Source organism: Silene latifolia, chromosome 5 (genome assembly GCF_048544455.1).
Source record: "Silene latifolia isolate original U9 population chromosome 5, ASM4854445v1, whole genome shotgun sequence".
Lineage (NCBI taxonomy): Eukaryota > Viridiplantae > Streptophyta > Magnoliopsida > Caryophyllales > Caryophyllaceae > Silene > Silene latifolia.
In genome coordinates, this window is record NC_133530.1 from 4542013 (window position 1) to 4560134 (window position 18122).

The following is an 18122-nucleotide window of genomic DNA, read 5'->3' on the forward strand; positions in this document are numbered from 1 at the left end:
AGGCATCTTATGTCATTGGGATTAAGATCCATAGAGATAGATCTCGAGGCATTTTGGGGTTGTCTCAAGAGGCCTATATCAATAAAGTACTTGAAAGATTCAGGATGAAAGATTGTTCACCAAGTGTAGTACCAATTGTGAAAGGTGATTTGGGTTCTCGCTTGGACCAAAGTGCCCTAGAATGACATTGAAAAAGAACAAATGAAGAATATTCCATATGCTTCAGCTGTTGGTAGCATTATGTATGCTCAGGTCTGTACTAGACCCGACATTGCATATGCGGTTGGAGTGTTAGGAAGATATCGGAGTAACCCAGGACTTGATCACTGGAAGGCTGCAAAGAAAGTGTTGAGATACCTTCAAGGTACTAAGGATTACATGCTTATGTTTAGATAGACTGAGAATCTTGAAGTAGTAGGTTATTCCGACTCCGAGTACGCTGGTTGCATAGATTCACGTAAATCCACATCAGGATATGTGTTTATGCTAGCTGATGGAGCTGTGTCATGGAGGAGTGTGAAGCAAACCTTGACGGCTACTTCTACTATGGAGGCTGAGTTCGTATCTTGTTTTGAGGCTACCTTACATGGTGTTTGGTTGAAAAGTTTCATATGTGGGCTTAGAGTTATTGACTCTATTTGTAGGCCACTAAGAATGTATTGTGATAATTCAGCTGCTGTGTTTATGGCTAAGAATAATAAAAGTGGAAGTCGAAGTAAACACATCGACATAAAGTATCTAGCCATAAAAGAGCGTGTTCTGGAAAAGAAAGTGATCATTGAACACATTAGCACAGAGTTGATGATTGCAGATCCCTTGACTAAAGGCATGCCAATTAAGACTTTCAAGGATCATATAGTGAGAATGGGACTTGGTTCCATTATGTAGTACATTCATTAAGTTTTTTGTAAGAAACTTTTATTAAGTTGGATATTTTCTCTTTTGGATTTATATGCGCATATTTATTAAAGTTATGTTGAGAAATATCATTTTGTTTGAACCTCGAGTAAACATGGGGTTTACTCATTAAGTTAAATGTGTGTGGTGTGAGTGACTTGATATATTGTGATACATGGAAGATTAATTCTTGCTCTAAGAGAATTCGTCGCCATGATCCATATGTTGTGTCTCTTGTTAAATGGACCAAGTGGAAGAATGTAAGATATTTCCATAAATCAAATAAGTATTATATTAATATTTAATTAAGTTATTTTATGGAAATTAAGTTGGTCCATTGTATGGTGGAATTTACCTAGGATTCTGTTTCCACTATTGTCTCCCATAACTTACCACTCACAATTTAGGAAACTGTTCAGTTGACTCTTTGATGGCAAGAGTCTATATAAGGGGAACATATTTACTCTGATTAAGGTTCACCAATCCTACCTCATTAAGAAAATACACCATCTAAATTATGAGGCTGAGGGTTTGGAAGCCAAGTCAGATTTGGGGCATAAGGAATTGGGTTATTTATTAAGACGGATCAAATATTTCAAGCAATGGCTGGAGGTAAGTAATCGATCTCTTTTATCGCTTCCGCATTCAGTTTATACATGTTCATTATGAGACTAGAACATGTTAATTTTAGACTATAAAACTTACAGCTCATACCATGTAAAGTGAAGATTCGTCTCTAATTTGAAGTAAAGATAAATAATTGATTGGAACAGATGAAGTAAGATATAGACATTTTATTTGTGCTCTAACGATAACTTCAATTTTAATTATTGTTTGGGCTAAAAATAGCACTATAAAAGAAGGCCCGCTTGATAAATTAATAGATCGTGGAAGGAGTGATAAGGAGGAAGAGAGCCCGTGATTAAATAAAGCATTGGGCCGGCATGCGCGCAGGAGAAGATTGAAGCCCGTCAGAGGAAACGTCTGGAATTAGGAAAAAGGGAGTCAGGGAGATGTTAGGGAGATCAGGGAGAATTGAGGGAGATGACTAAACATGGAAAGAGTTATTATGGAAGTTATATTCCCTTTCCATATTCGAGGTAGGAGACGTCTAGGGTTCTTACCCTATAAATAGCCGAGGAAGAAATTAAAGGCATTTATTCATTCATCCAACAAACACATCCACGCACACATTAACATCGAGACATTAGCACATTCTCATACTCGCATATACATTCGTCCAAGATCTAGCAGGCCCGATACCTCGTGCTAGCAAGATTAGCATTATGTTACTATTGTAATCACCCTCTTATTCAAGTATAGTGCAATATTTAGAAGGGTACCGTCCCTCCCGTGGTTGTTCCCACATTGGGTTTTCCGCGTCACCAAATCTCACGTGTTAATTTACATTCTGTACTTTATTTCTTTATTTACACATCAACACACGAACAGTTAATCGAATATCCAACGAGTAAGACCGCATTGACCCGAATCAACTAATTCGGTAAAAAATACCTAAACAGTTTGGCGCCCACCGTGGGGCATTGTGGTCGTCAATCGTTGATACTCTAAATACACGATGGATAAACAAGCATCGGATGCCGTGTCAGGGAGCAGACAACCGTCGCCACCACACACCTCTACTCAAAATCCAACATCAACAGTGGCAACGCAGGCTCCCGGACATACCTCGAGAACAACACCAACAGCCAAAACCTCTCTACCTCCTAAGACTCCTGCTGTCACAGCTCAGGCCAGATCAGATAAAGGAACAGCGAGCTCAGGCCTCACCCCACCACCTAGTCCCGCGCAAATCTTGCTCACTGACGTAGAGAATCTTCAGAAAGCCGTGGAAAACATGAGAGAAGACCAAAGGAAAGCGGAAGCTGAAGCAAGAAGGAGAGACAGAGAGCTCTGGGCACAGATTGATGTCCTAAAACAGCAGTCTGTCACCCCAGCAAGCAGGACAGGTGAAGGAAGATCTCCACTGGTAGATCTGACACAGGGGGCATCAGTGTAGCGGCGGATACACATTTGAATTAGTAACAAGGTTGGATCCGGCCATGCATCATCGATAGAAGAATAACCCCACGAGGGTTGGGATACCTCACGCCGGATAACTGGCCGCCAGCCAGCTGTGTGGGGGCACGAACAGGTGGCATCCCTGTCAGCAGCCCCGCAACAATCGATCAGACACCTGTAGCAGGATCCGAGTGCAATCAACAAGTGAACTGGCAACAGGGGACGATCGTTACTTCAACCCCTCTGGCTGCCGGAACCCATCAGAACCTTCAAGAGCTCGGATCAGGAGGAAGTATGTTAAATCGCAGACAATGACAAAGCGGACTTTCGATTCAGCCAAAGATAACAAATCGCCAGATTTAGAGCTAAAGGAGATACTGAGCAGGGTCCCAGGGCTGCCACCCCCACTCGAGAAAGCAGCACTAGACAGCTATGCCGACTCACCATTCGTGGACGCCATATCCATTACAGCCATGCCAAAGGGATTCACAAATCCAAACATGCCTCTCTTTGACGGCACAACAGATCCCTTTGATCATATAAGCCAGTACAAGCAGAAGATGATGACAGTAACAGCCGTAAGGCAAGTCAAGGAGGCTTGCATGTGCAAAGGATTCGGATCCACCTTAACAGGGCCGGCACTTCGATGGTTTGTGAGCCTGCCCAACAGGTCGATATCCACATTTGCTGAATTAGTGAACGCATTCACTCAACGATTCAAGCGAGAGAAAACCACAGAAGCATGCAGGAGATTTATACAGAATCGTCCAGGGGGCAGGAGAGACCACGGGGGAATATAATACTAGATTCAACAACGAGAAGGTGGCAGTACGAGAGTGCGACGTTTCAACAGCAGTAGAAGCCTTCAGGAGAGGCCTCCACCATGACTCCGACCTTTACAAGCAGCTGACTATGCACCCCTGCCACAGTTTCGAGGCAGTACAAAAGAAGGCGGCTGCCACAATCAGATTGGAGGAAGACATTCTAGCCAGAACCAACCTACCTAATACACCAAGTATTTCTAGTACCTCAGCCGTGGAGAAATCAGGAAGAAAGCAAACCACCAGCAAGAAGGACGAAAGAAACAGGCCATATGGAAGGGGAGTCAACAGAATCGAAGAAAATCAGCAACACCCTACTTTGGCAGAATACGGATTCACTACAGGCATCGGAGGAATCCTGAAGGCACTCAGGGAGATGGGAGATGGAGTCAGGTGGCCCAACCCACCAGTAGAAGAACAAGCGTGGAGAAAAGATAGCAAAAAGAAGTGTGAGTTCCACCGAGATATTGGGCACAACACAGAGGATTGCTACATATTACGAAGAGAGATCAAGCGCCTGTATGAGCAAGGAAAGTTGAGCCACCTATTACCACGTGGGGGCAAGCAGCATGATAAGGTAGGCTCCGCCAAGCCTGCAGACCCACCCACATGCACCAAAATCATAAACGTAATAACAGGCGGCTCAGACCTAAGCGGGCTGACATATTCAGCAGCCAAGAGACGTGCTACCGAGACCAAAGGAGAAAGACAAGCAAATTCTTGCAGAATTTCTCACAGCGACCTACCAGCTGTCAGCTTTGATGAAGGAGATACATACGACGAACGAGAACATCATGACGCACTTATTATCACCTTATCAATGGCCAATTGCACAGTTAGGAAGGTCATGGTAGATACAGGCAGCTCGGTCAACCTGATAATGCTGAAAACCATAGAAAACATGGGATTCAGCGAGAAGGATTTGCAGAAGAAGACTATTCCACTAGTAGGCTTCAGTGGGGAGAAAACCAGCTCATTAGGCGAGATAGTCATCCCGACCTATGTGGGAGGAGTCAACAAGCAAGTCAGGTATCTGGTTATAGACGGACCCTCCACCTACAATGTCATTTTGGGAAGGCCGTGGCTACACCAGATGAAAGCAGTCCCCTCGACATATCATCAGTGCATAAAGTTCCCCACACCATGGGGAGTAGATACAATAAGAGGAGATCAGGAGGAGGCTAGAGGCTGCTATAAGAAGGCACTTAAGTGTACTGTCAGCCCTCCCGCATAGCAATTACAGAAGCAGCCTGTCCAGGACGAATACATTGAGCCCCCAGGAGAAGAGCTGGATCAAATCAAAATGGATAAGCTGCATCCATAAAGAATTGTGCTAATTGGAGCTGGATGCACAGGAAGCTTGAGGCAACAGTTAATTAAATTTCTACAGGATAACATGGAATTTTTTGCATGGTCACACGATGACATGATAGGAATAGATCCGTCCATCATAACACACAAGCTTAGTGTGGACCCAAAGTGTAAACCCATCCAGCAGAGAAGAAGAAAGTTTGCGGCAGAAAGGAACAAGGTGATCAACCAAGAGGTAGATAGTCTGATGGCAGCAAAGAAGATAAGAGAAGTAAGATATCCAGAGTGGTTGTCCAATGTGGTGGTAGTGCCTAAGAAAAATGGAAAATGGAGAGTATGTGTGGACTTCACCGACCTCAACAAGGCATGCCCTAAGGATCCTTTCCCGCTGCCTCATATTGATGCAATGGTAGATGCGACAGCTGGACATGAGATGCTGACGTTCCTGGACGCATGGAGTGGATACAATCAGATTAAGATGGACCCTGCAGATCAAGAGAAGACAGCATTCATGTCTGAGAGAGAAATATATTGCTACAACATTATGCCGTTCGGCCTAAAGAACGCCGGTTCCACGTATCAAAGACTGGTTAACCGCATGTTCAAAGAACAGATAGGAAGAACTATGGAGGTATACATTGATGACATGGTGGTGAAATCAGAAAAAGCCAAAGATCACATGCGGCATCTAGCCGAAACATTCAGCACCCTGAGGGAATACAAAATGAAGTTAGATCCATCTAAATGCACCTTCGGAGTATCTTCTGGAAAATTCTTAGGCTATATTGTTACTCAAAGAGGGATAGAGGCCAGCATCGAGCAGATCAAAGCCGTCTTGCAACTAGAGTCACCTGAAAAGCCTAAAGATGTCCAAAGACTAGCTGGAAAGGTAGCAGCCTTAAGCAGGTTCATCTCGAGATCTTCAGATAAATGCAGGCTGTTTTATGACATACTAAGAAAGAGTCAGAAGTTTGAATGGACCACGGATCACGAGCAAGCCTTCAGAGAGCTGAAACACTACCTCAGCAGCCTACCACTACTGTCGAAGCCAGAACAAGGAGAACCGCTATTCCTATACCTGGCCATCACAGAGGTGGCAGTGAGCGCCGTTCTAGTCAGAGAGCAAGAAAAGGAGCAAAAGCCAGTATACTACGTAATCAAGTCTCTGCTGCCGGCAGAGACCAGATACACATCTCTTGAAAAATTAGTACTGGCACTAGTAGTAGCATCTCACAAGCTGCGCCCTTATTTTGAGTCCCACACCATACATGTCGTGACCAACTACCCACTGAAATCTATCATGAGGAAGCCTGAACTATCAGGCAGAATGTCAAAATGGTCTGTACACCTCAGTGGGTACGATATACAGTATGACACCAGATCAGCAATCAAGTCGCAAGCATTGGCCGACTTCGTATCAGACTTCAGCCCAGCCACCCAGAATCTGGCAGATAAGGAAATCCTCACCCTAGAGGGGAATAAGAAGACAGAGGTCTGGCAGATGTATATTGACGGAGCCTCCAACCAAAGGGGGGCAGGTGTAGGCTTAATTCTGCGGTTACCACAGGGAGACCTGATAGCACAAGCGGTGAGATGTGAATTCAAGGCAACCAACAATGAAACAGAGTACGAGGCCTTGATATTAGGAATGAAGCTAGCTCTGGAGTTAGGGGTCAGGCACCTGCGCATATCCAGTGACTCTCTGCTAATAGTCAACCACGTAAATAATGAGTTTATAGCCAGAGATTCGAAGATGATTGCATACTTAAAAGCAGCAAAGGAGTTAAAACAGAAATTCGAAACTTGAAAGCTTAAACAGATTCCCATAGATCAGAACGTGGAAGCAGATGCCTTAGCAACTCTGGGGGCAACATTCAAACCAACAGAACTATCCAGCATTCTAATAGCACACATGCTAGAACCTTCCATCCAGAAGGCAGATGAAATAGATAAAGGAGAACTGGAGGACCCACAATGCGGGGAAGGAGTCCAGGCAGTTACAGAGGAAGGCGAGAACTCTCAGCCAACCGATCGATCGCTGATCAAACAAAGAAAGGCAGATGACTGGGATTGGCGCACACCTTACCTAGACTGGCTGCGTCATAACAAGTTACCAGATGACAAAAAGGAAGTAAGGGCTTTCAGAGTTAAGGCCTCCAGGTTCATACTCATTGATGATATACTATTCAGAAAATCACTAGCAGGCCCCTACTTACGGTGCCTGGACAAGGAAGAAGCACAGACTGTGTTACATGCTCTCCACAGTGGCGAATGTGGAAACCATGCGAGGGGTGAGTCCGCAAATAAAGCCCTCGAGCGGGGATACTACGGCCTACAATGAAGGCAGATGCGCAGAATACGCACGCAAATGTGACGCTGCCGCGCTCACAAAGACAATGATCCATCAGCCAGCAGAACCCTTGCACCCTATTATTTCTCCCTGGCCATTAATGGCATGGGGCATGGACATAGTAGGACCTCTGCCAAAAGCCACAGGAAGCAGGACGTGGATGCTAGCAATGTCAGATTACTTCTCCAAATGGATAGAGGCAGAAGCATTCACAGAAGTAAAGGACAAACAAGTCATTTCGTTTATAAAACGAAACATCATTTGCAGGTTTGGTATCCCATCAGAAATCATATGTGACAATGGATCACAATTCATTTCCAACGACACCAGGGATCTTGTGCCGGGTGGAACATCACCCTAAAAAGTCGGCACCTAGGACTCCAAAGTCCAACGGCAAGCCGAGTCCAAAGAACAAAATCATCATGGATAATCTAAGAAGGAGGTTACGGGAGTTAGGAGGAAAGTAGGCGGATAAATTGCCACTAGTATTATGGTCGATTTAACGACACCAAAAGTAGCAACAGTGTCAAACACCCTTCACTGGTGTTTGGCGCGAAGCGATCATTCCATCGAAGTTCTAGTTCCCACTCACGGGTATGAAAATATGACGGGGAACCGAAAAATGCGAGAGATGATCGTAACTGGACACGATGAGAAAGCTGCGAGCAAGTGCAAAAATACGTCTGGTCGCCTACAAGCAAGCAATCGGTGGCGGAAGTTATAACAAGAATGTGAAAGTCAAAGCCGGAGGTAGGAGACCTGGTTCTCCGAGAGGTGTTTCAAAACACTAAGAATCGAAAAGTAGGCAAATTCGCCTACAAATGGGAAGGACCATACCAGGTAGAAGGAGTTGTTGGCCATGGTGCATACAAACTGATGACTATGGACGGTCAAATCATACAACGCCCATGGAACATACTTCACCTGAAGAGATATTACTTTTAATAACAAGTAAATTTTAGCTTTCAGGATGATGTACTATGAAAAGCCAAATCATTTTAAAATTAAAATAAAAATCCGGTAGTAGGCATACTGCCAATTTCGTTCCCATTTTTGGTTTCTTTAGCTATTTCGAATTTTAAAACTGCTATTAGATGGTGTGGTCTGGCAGCGTCCTGGGACCACAATTGCTCTGGTACCCCATGAGATGGCGTCAGGTACTTCACATCATCTCAATAGATTTTCCTGTTTTCAGGCCTCTCTAAGTACATCACTCTGAATTTTAATGTCTATGGTACGTTGAAAGGGTATCTAGCAGGACTGTCAACTACCAACGCGGGGTGACAAGACACATGGCACTCCAACATGCCTAACTTATTTTCTCCACAAGGAGCACCCTCACCAGGCGAACTGTGGAACATACGAAAGGGAGCCTGGTTGACAGCTAAACACGCTTACCCAGCTACCCCTGATACAACCCCTTGGACGTAGCTCGCACTAATCGCAATTAATCAGGGCCCCAGCATGCATGCATACGAACATGGCACGTAAGGATCTCTGCGCTACCAGAATCCTGCAGCGTCCCATCTGTCCTAGAATGACGATAAACTTGCCTCAATGACGCCCCTGATGGCTTTAAACGTGATGAACACACCTTGCGTCATGAACAAGGTTAAGTAATCCAAAATCGGCAAGATACGCCTAAATCACCATCGGTGCCGACACTAGCCTAGCTTAGTCTTGATTAGCCTCTTCAGGATGACAAGATCGGGTCTAAATCGACCTCTCAGTTGACACGGCCACTCCTCCTTACATTGCGGCATATGCCTAAATCGGCCCATCAGTCGCACACGGCACTAGTTGAGTGAAAGTCGACCTTTTCAGGACGACAGGACTCGCCTAAATCGGCCAAACAGGCTGACACGGCAGTTTCCTAAACTAAGGAAATCTAAGAAACAAGCACGGGATATAAATTAAACCTTGCCAAAACTGCGGCAAGGATATTCCAAAATATGGCCAAGACATGGCCCCTGAGTTTAAACCGCCACCTTGGCGGAACAGCCAGAAAAAAGTTTAAAACTTACAAGTCTGCCACCTCTGGGCCAGACTGCCAAAACGTTCGTTGATATAAAAAAAACAACTTAATTATCGGTCACATTGATGACCTCCACCTCTGGCACCTCCTCTGCCTGCTGACCTCCTGTTTCAGGTACCGCACCAGCTTGCACATCCTTAGCTGCCATAGCTTCATGAGCTCCGTTAGCAGCATCCTGAGACATTCCAGCATCTCCACCAGCAGCTTGCTCAGCCAGAGCAGGAGAATTCACCTCCCCAGCTTCCGACATCAGCGCACTCAGATCAAGTTGGGTGGGGAAGAGCATCTCCAGCTGTTTCTCCTCCTCCTCTATAGCTTGCTGGGTGGGAGCCTCCTCAAGAGCGGCACGCATCCCGCTGATTTTTCCCCGCCAGGTAGCATAGGCAACTACATTCGTGGCCAGGGAGATCAGCTCATTGATCTTCTCATCAGAACGCTTCAAAGAGTCGGAAAACGTGGTGCAAACCTCTTGAGTACGGGCCAGCTGATCAACCCCTTCCTTCAGCTTCTTCTTGGTGACAGCAAGCTCAGCCTTCAACTCCACCACGCGTTCCTTCAGATCAGACCGCTGCTGTGCCAAGTCGGCAATTGTCCCCCTCAGCTCCTGATTTTTGGCGCTGGTAGCACGACTGGTGGTCTGCACTATGTTGATCATATTCCTATTGTATAGTGTAGACTGGAGGGTCTAGGGGCAAGAAAGTCAGAAGTCAGCAAGGGAAGTCAAAAGGGTAGAATCTAAATGAAAAGAAAAATAAACAAACAGGTAGAGAATGAAGATTGCTCACCATAAAGGCGTTGTGCACGTCATTTTCAGCCATCTCCTCTGGGGAGAATTCTGAGAAAGTCTCCCTTAGAGGAGGGAAGAGTAGCTTGTCGATCTCTGGCCAGTATGGTACCTTGTCCACGTTCCCAAAAACTTCTGGGAAGTGAGCAATAATGCCTCCGCTAGCTGAGGTACATGGACTGGAAGGAGGAGTAGGCGGATGGCGAGACAGCGGATCAACTTCCAAAGGTACAGGCCTAGCAGAACTAGAGTGAGTAGGAGGAGTCTGGAAGGAGGCGGCAGGAGCGCTCCTCTTGGAGGCGGATGCCACGTCAGGACTGACAGAAGGTCTCTTTCTCTTTGCACTTTGGAGGATGATTTCTAAAGGATCAGCTTTTGAGCCTGCAAGTAGACGTAGTCCCAGGCGTCAAGTCAACTGAAACGTCAATAAAAGATGCAAACCAAAATGACTGTGGGAAACTTACAAGAAGACATGATGTGAGCTGGCTGAAGAGGATTGGAAGAGGAAGCAGGTGAGAAACCAGGGAGCAGGTCAGGAAATTTTCTCTCGGATTCAGAGATGCTGAACAACTTGCTGCAGGCAGGGATCTTGGCACCAATACGAGTCAGGTCACAGGGGCCTGCACGAAGACGATGAAGTAAGCTAGTAAGCAGCGAGATAAACGAATCAGGTGACAGGGAGACTACTTACTCGAGGTTATGACCCATTTCTCGAAGATGTAATCAGCAGGCGGCTGAATGGAGTCCTTCCTCACGAAGAAGAAGTCCTCGAACCATTTCTCATCTCGGGATTTGGACACATGCCTGAAGGGAGCCTCTCCACGCCCCCGAAAAGAGAATTGGCCCCTACCCAGGGACCTGATGCCATACATGTGGGCTAGATCACCCAGAGACAGAGAGAATTGCCAGTGTTTTGACCAGCGGCCAGAGAGTAAAGAAGAACCCTCCAGATAGTCGCAGAAATTTGCGCCATGGCGAAGTTATTGGTAAAGATGAAGTCTTGGACGAGTTTAGGAAAAAGAAAACGGAGGCCGTATCTAAATGGGTACAGATAAAAACCAACCCACCCCGGACGAAGTGCGTCAGCTTTCTGTCCCGGTTCAGGGATGGCAATGTCCACCCCATCACCAAGACCAAGCAGACCCTTGATCATGGGAATGTCGGCCGGAGTCAAGGCAGAGTCACAATCATGAGGATAAGTAAAGAGTCCCCGAGAAGGGAAGATTGGGTCACGGTTACGGTCAGCGGGTGCAGGGGTTGATGAAGATTGTCGGGTTTTACCCATGATGAGGAAAGAGAAAATGGAAATCAAAGGAGAAAAGGGAAAGAATACCTGATGGAAAAGGCGGTGGAAGGTGGGATAGCAGAACCGGCGAGGAAAGAAGAAGATTAGGGGTTTAGAGAGAGGGAGAGTTTTTGAAATGATTTGAAGTTAATGAAAGTGAAAGGTGGAGGTTGGGGTTATAAAGAAGAGAGAGGAAAAAGGGTGCGAGAAAAGAGGAATGGGGCGGCTGACGTGATGGTGTAGCATGAAAAGGAGTGTAAATGACGGCTTAGGGTTTAGCATTCGATTACGTAAATTCCTTGCTCGACACCTCGAAGCGTACTTCACAATAAAAGTAGCCTTTTCATTCACCAGAGAGACAGGGACGCTTAGATCATTAACAACACCCCTAATGTTATCTTGAGGGGTAAGAGTATCAGGAGGGGAAAAATTGTCACATATTGAAGACGCACTTGAAGTCGCGGTCTCAGTAGGGGACGCGTTCCAACTTTCGTTAGGAAAAGCAAGTTTCACCTTGATAATATTAGAGGGAGTCATGTCTTCGTTCATTTCTCTCATCATCTTAGGTTCCCACTTTTTAGAACATCTCCTCCTCTTCTTCTTCTTCTTCTTCTTCTTCTTCTTCTTCTTCTTCTTAGATCGTTCTCTTATAGTGTCTCTCATAGTGTCTCTCTCCTTAGTAACCTCACCCTTAAGAATCTGAATTGTGAAAGTTAACAAATCCCGTTTACGGTAAAAGCTCACCGTTTTACCATCCAACAACTTTTTATAAGATTGTGTGGGGATCCTTAGACGGGAACTACTACTTCCTTTTTTGGAGAACTCAAAAACTGACTTATTAGCACAAGTATTTTGAGCTTCTGTCACCTCCATATCCACCTCCATATCCAGACTTTCATTTTCCTTAAGAGTCACATGACTTTTAGTTTCCATTACCTCTGTGATCACGCTTTCACTATCTTTTATACCCACGTCACATGCCAAGATATGAGCAGGCTTCTTATTGTTCCCATCCACGTCATTTTTAGTAGCAACCTCCAACACTCTTTTACCATTTTCCTTAATGAGAAGGTGACCTTTTACCACATCTAATTCCCTTAACACATCCTTATTACTAGGTTCAACAACTAAGGCCTCAACCAAATCGAATTCAGCTAACGAAAACCTTTTCAACTTCATATAAGCAACAGCCCTTCGAAACCGTGCCTTAATATTTAGAGGAAATGTGTCCAAGATCATGGAGCACATACCCGCTGCAGCTTTGTATTCCTCAAGTTTCAAGGCACGCGCAGCCATATTAGAAATAAGGGAAATAGCAAGGTCAGCTAATGATTGAATATCTTCACCTCCACTATTTCCCAAGCTTAAACTAAGCAGTTTACAAGCTTCATCGTAGCAGGCTGCGGCTATATCAAAGTCATTTCGCCTAAAAAAACAGTTTCCCCTATCTTTAAGCTCCCTCACCTCAGCTAAAGCTTTCTGAGCAGACCCCGGTGGTGTTGCGTGGACCGTTAATCAGCGACGACAAAGCGGTCCAAGGAAATCGCACCACAAGATGGTAGACGCGACACAATCGAAAAAATGATCAACCTTTATTGCAAAGCCACGAACCGGATGACCATCAAAATCACGAACTACAAAGCCATCAGAAACTTAGCTGAGATTAGCATTGTGCATGAAACTTTCCTTCCATGTAGGTCTGAGCAAAATTATACAATACGGTTTTATGATACGTATCCGATACGCTATACGAATTTAATTATACGGATTTCCGGGTATCCGATACGAATTTATGGATATATGATACGGTTCATTAAAAACCGTATCGGATAAGGATCGGCAAAATATGAAACCGGATATACGGTATCCGATACAGTTGCCTTTTTCTAGAATAAAATATTAAAATATATACATAAATTACAAAATATCCAATATGTTGGTGATTAAACCTTATTAGTATTAAACTTTATAAGTTATTTACTCTTATAACTTTTTAACACTTTTAAGTTACTAAAAAAAAACAAGAATCACACATAGAAAAGAAAAAAAATATTAAATTTCATAAGTGAGGCTGAAAACCGGATATCGGATATATGGTTTCCGGATATACGGAATAACCGGATATCCGGTTCTCGTATATATGGAAATATTGTATCGGATAAGGATACTAAAAAAGGAGATTTAAAAAAACCGGATATCCGATACGGTTTCCAAAACCGTATGGGATATCCGGTTTTACTCACCCCTACTTCCATGTAAACCTGGCAAAAGTAACCCGACCCGATTGACCCGACCCGAAAAGACTGACCCGAGACCCAAAGTGACCCGAACTACATCACCCGATTGTGACCCGAAAACCCAAATTGACCCGACCCGTCCCGAGCATGACCCGAGCTTTCTTGACCTTAACTGACCCGACCCGAAAATGACCCGATCCGAAACCACCAAACCCAAAAATGACCCGACAAAATATAACTCTAATTGAACCAAAAAGACTTGAAATGACTATTTCTCTATTATTCATTGACCTGAAAATGACCCGACCCGAAACAACCCGACCCGCTTGACCCGACAACAAACCCGAAACCCGAAAAGACCCATCCCGACCCGAATCAACCCGAACACAACGAGAGACCCAAATTAACCCGACCCGAATTGACACGACCCGAATTGACTCGTTTTGTCAGGTCTACTTCCATGGATCATATTATTAAATGTGTGCACTATACTACTCGCACTGTTCACAATTTTTGTCACTCCAAAGAATAGAATGACCAACTTGATTGGTAACAAATTGTTCAAAACTGGTCCCTAAACTCATTATCCGTATCAAAGTCTTAATCTCATATACTCCTTCTGTCCCGGATATTTGCTGTCCTATTTTATTTTAAGGTGTTTCAGTTAATTATTATCCTTTCTATTTTATGAATTTATTTGATAAGCGATTTGATCAGTCACCATCAATTTAGTCCAATTGTCATTTATTAATTGACTTCCTCCTTTTTCCTTGTTATTTGTGTCAAAACCAAAAGACAATAATTAACCGGGACGGAGGAAGTAACTATTTTCTAACTATATCAAAGAGTCCTTAACCAATTGTTTAAATGTATATATTATAGATATAAAGTCGAACTTTAATTACCATTCTTCTTATCTTGTGCTTCGTAATTTCTAGTGGCTCATTCAAATTTACTTATCAATAATAAATTCCGGTTGGGTCATCGGATCAGATTCGGGTCGGGTCCACTCGGGTTGGGTCAATTTGGGTTTCTCATTGATTTCGGGTTAACTCGGGTCGGGACAGGTCATTTCGGGTTTCGAGTTTGTGGTCGGGTCAGTTCCGGGTCAAGCGGTCGGGTTGTTTCGGGTCGGGTCATTTTCGGGTCAATGAATAATAGAGAAATTGTCATTTCAAGTCTTTTCGGTTCAATTAGAGTTATATTTTATCGGGTCATTTTCGGGTTTTGTGGTTTCGGATCGGGTCATTTCCGGGTCAGGCCAGTTCGGGTCATGTTCGGGTCGGGTCAATTCGGGTTTCCGGGTCACATTCGGGTGTTGTAGTTCAGGTCACTTCGGGTCTCGGGTCGGTTTTTCCAGGTCGGGTCAATCGGGTCGGGTTGCTTTTGCCAGGTCTAATAATACCAATGTCCAATGCAATATACTCTTCGGTGGCTTTGAAGACCGTTCTCATGACAGACGGAGAGTCATATAATTACAATGGACGTTCACTTTCGCATGTGGCTTTGGATCGAGAGTCGAGACTATTCTCACCCGTTCACATTTGATCGTGCTGACGTCGACAATGAAGCTTTCAAAGAATACGCAGTGTACTACGAATAGTGAGATATTTTAGCGACGACTTGGGTTGGTCACGCCAAGTAAAGTCAAGATTGATCTCTAATTTTAGTAAAGATAAATAATTGATTGTAATAGATGAAAGTATATAGATTTAGACATTTTATTTGTGCTCTAGCGATAAATTCAAATATAATTATCAATACTTGGTGTCGACCATGAAAACATCAACTACATTGTATACTTCAATAACCCCACCCTTTGTTTTGACTAATCAAACCCACCTTCAGTTCCTATGTGCATTACTTCTACTGTTCTACACCTTGTCGTAAACATATAAATTTGTCTGGTCTTTCTTTATGGCATTAAGTTTGTATTTGTCGGGAACCATCAATACGTTGTATCAACTCACAAGTTGTTCCTAACAGTTCACTCGGTTTAAATATGACTGAATAATATGGGTCGTCTTCGATTCACACTCAATGACGCAAAATTAACCTAAAACCGTGTTAGACCTACTTCTGACAAATTCAGAGTAATAATATTCCGGCGGTTTCAATAGATAGTTATCGATCTATTGTTTTATTTATGAGGGAGTTCAAACATGACACATTATTTACGAGAATTGAATTATGGAAGGAGTATATAACAAAAACAGAAATGGGTTATATTAAAAATGAGTATTTTGTAAGAGGGTTTTAGCATGAATTAAAATAATGGTACTATTCTAAAAAAAAATTTAAAGTGTTAAGGAGATTTTGTAATGCAGTCACGGATGGTAACTTGGCCAACATGGGGCAGACGGGGCGATATCCTTCGGGTACTGAAGACAACTTAATGGGTAGATCTCTCCCGATTTTGGTTCTTTTCATTCGCAAGAGTTAGAAATCGAACCCTTGATCACTTGTTTAAGAAATGAGAACCCTTACCACTCACACCAACCAACTTTGGTCGAGGGATTTAATGTTTAACTGCGATATAATGCGCTTAGACCTGTCAAACAGGTCGAAGGAGCGGGATACGGGTCGGGTAAAATCAGAGACGAAGCATAGCCTGGGCCCGCGGGGCCATGGTCCGGGCTGGATTTTTGAAAAAAAAAATTTTTTTTTAAAAAAAAAAAAAAAAAAAAAACTAACTGCTTGATTGTGTATGATTCTCCTCCGTGATTCTTGCTCTGCATATCAGAAAAAGAAGCTGAAATATGTAAAGAAACCAACTAAAAAATAATTACCATAGTTAAAAGAACATAAATTTCCTATAATTACCCTAATTTTTTTTACTGGAAAACAAGATAAACAAACAAAGAGCAGTCCAAAAATCAAATCGTGGGTGTTTATTGCCGATTCGCCGTCGATTGAAAGTCAAGACCACAAAAATCTATTACAATACAAGTAATTTCTCATCTAATTTTATTGTTTAACTTTCATTAAGTAAAATTGCTCAATTATTTTTGATGTTTTTGCTAGTTTGATGAATGATTAATTACATATATTCATTGTATATGATCTCTACTATTGCAAATCTGATGAGAAAGTGACTTATGCAGTTACCTTAATAATTATATTGTTGAATTGCTCAAGATATGAACGGATGAACCATGCCCCATATTCATTATCAAAAACAAAACAAAAAGACGTTTTGATGTACTTACCTTGATAATTTTGATGTTTTTGCTAGTTTGTTGAATTTCTGATTTTGTAATTATCAAAAAACAAAACAAAAAGACGTCACTATGGTCTATGTCAGAATTCAGATGCTTTAGGTGTTTAGTTTAGGTGTTTAGTCTTTAGGGGGATTAATGGGTATTGGTCTATTGGACTATTGGATAATGGGTGGGTGTTTTACAACTTGTAGGTAGGTATCCTATGCTTGAATAATTGAATTTTCGGTGGAAATGTGAAATTCTTTTAATTTTTTTTTTTTTTTTGTTAAATAAAATGTTTACTAGGTATCTTTGTCAACTAGTTATAATGGGTAAAACTCTTACAATAACCGAGTTTTTCAAGAGAAAAAATGGTGAAATTTCAAACAATGAAGCTAGAGGATCATTAACAAATGCACCTATTGACACTGAGGATAATGAGACTACTCCTCTTGATGAAAGTAGACCTACAAAAGTAATGAGATCATTAGAACCCTCAACTAATTCTTATCATGTGGAACGGGATCCTGGAAAACGTGAGCAAATATGTCAATATCCAGTCGGAAAACAGAATGAAATAAGACGAGCTTATATTTTGAAGGGTCCATATCAACCGGTGTATCAACCAAAAGACTATAAAAAATCCGGTTCATATTCTCATGGCCGCCGATTTCAGGCCTCATGGTACGACAAATTTCGATCATGGTTAGAATACTCTCCTGATTAATTAAAATACTCTCCTCATTAATTAAAATATTCTCATGGTCGCCGATTTCAGGCCTCATGGTACGACAAATCCGGTTGAGCTCTATTATAGTTATATCGTAATTGTAGTTTTGTGTGTTTTTTTTTTGTTATTGTCACATTTTTAATGTTGTTTATGATTAATTAAAATATTTCGGCCCTGGGCAAAATTTGGTCCGAGCTTCGTCCCTGGGTAAAATACATGTCAAGTCTATACGGATTTCAGGTCGTGTTCGGGTAAAAAAACTGGGTCAATCAACATCTTTTTCTGACATTTTTTAAAAACATCTTTTAAAAACCGGGTGTACCCAAGAATTTCTCATACAATGAAACCTTCAAGCTATTACAATGCGTCCATTTGATTATATATTGTTAGTTTATAATTTAAATTTTTATATGTTGCATAGTACGAAATAACATTTTTTGGATTCCAATT

At 42.8% G+C, this 18122-nt stretch overlaps 2 protein-coding genes across 2 annotated transcripts; both read left to right on the top strand.

Annotated features, from left to right (window-relative positions):
* The first annotated feature begins 201 nt into the window (after positions 1–201).
* LOC141654697 (secreted RxLR effector protein 161-like) lies at positions 202–888 on the top strand. The gene is made up of 2 exons (XM_074461819.1): positions 202–364; positions 473–888. Exons 1-2 carry the CDS (start codon positions 202–204, stop codon positions 886–888), a joined length of 579 nt encoding a protein of 192 aa, XP_074317920.1.
* A 16382-nt stretch (positions 889–17270) lies between these two features.
* On the top strand, positions 17271–17669 carry LOC141654698 (uncharacterized). Its single transcript, XM_074461820.1, has one exon. The coding sequence runs from the start codon at positions 17271–17273 to the stop codon at positions 17667–17669; it is 399 nt and encodes a 132-aa protein (XP_074317921.1).
* Positions 17670–18122: the final 453 nt, after the last annotated feature.